Source organism: Austrofundulus limnaeus, unplaced genomic scaffold (genome assembly GCF_001266775.1).
Source record: "Austrofundulus limnaeus strain Quisiro unplaced genomic scaffold, Austrofundulus_limnaeus-1.0 Scaffold1390, whole genome shotgun sequence".
Taxonomy (NCBI): domain Eukaryota; kingdom Metazoa; phylum Chordata; class Actinopteri; order Cyprinodontiformes; family Rivulidae; genus Austrofundulus; species Austrofundulus limnaeus.
Genome location: NW_013953792.1, coordinates 87,641 through 88,457, shown reverse-complemented (window position 1 = coordinate 88,457; position 817 = coordinate 87,641). Strand labels below are relative to the sequence as shown.

General features: G+C 39.5%; 1 protein-coding gene across 1 annotated transcript in view; it reads left to right on the top strand.

Moving 5' to 3' along the window:
• Positions 1 to 434: 434 nt before the first annotated feature.
• The window catches only part of LOC106535231 (6-phosphofructo-2-kinase/fructose-2,6-bisphosphatase), a gene marked incomplete in the record, with an annotated part of 38,729 nt that continues 38,346 nt past the window's right edge, over positions 435 to 817 (top strand). The window contains 1 exon segment of the mRNA XM_014032185.1: positions 435 to 761. Coding sequence (XP_013887639.1) covers positions 671 to 761 — 91 coding nt within the window.

Genomic DNA, 817 nt, shown 5'->3' with positions numbered 1-817 from the left:
CAATCAATGATTTATAAAGGTAAATCAGGAAAATTAACAAGGCTGCCCAAACTTTCGCACCCCACTGTATATATTTGTAATTTCTCACACATGATGGTGAAGGCAACAGTTAAATTCAATTTTAAAATGTACTTTATGGATCCCAGAGGGAAATTAGGTGAGGCAATACACAGTACATTCATTCAAAAATGACTTGGAGTTTAATGTTATCTTAAAATGTAATTTTAATGCTATGACTTGTTCTCTAAACTCTGCAACAAACAAACTGTTCCTCCTCAGTGTTTTTGAGCAGCTGTTATATCCCATCATCGATTTAAAACACTTTATTGGATGTCTTTTGATAAGATCAGAACAGAACAGCACAACAATATTAACATACCATATACTCAAGGGCAAAGTGTATAGTGGAATTTGCTGATTGGTGGAGGATCTTGTGACGCAGAACTCAACTGACCAATCAAACACATGTCACCCTCTTCAACAAACCAAACAGGTTGCTGACAAGCAATCTGCCCAAACTCCTCCCACCATGACTCAGTGTGAGAAAGTTCAAAATTTGCACAATTGCTTTGAAAGCTACATGTCTTCTTCCGTTCTGTCACATTATAAACACAGAGCCACTGACTCAGAAACAGACTGACAAATACACATCTTTCTGGTTGTTGAAATCATGTCACAAACACAAGCAACACTCACACAGACCCGTCTGGAGAAGACCTGGGTTCCATGGATGACAAGCAGACTGAGCAGGCGCCGAGGCTGTAAGTAACACACACACACACACACACACACACACACACACACACACACACACACA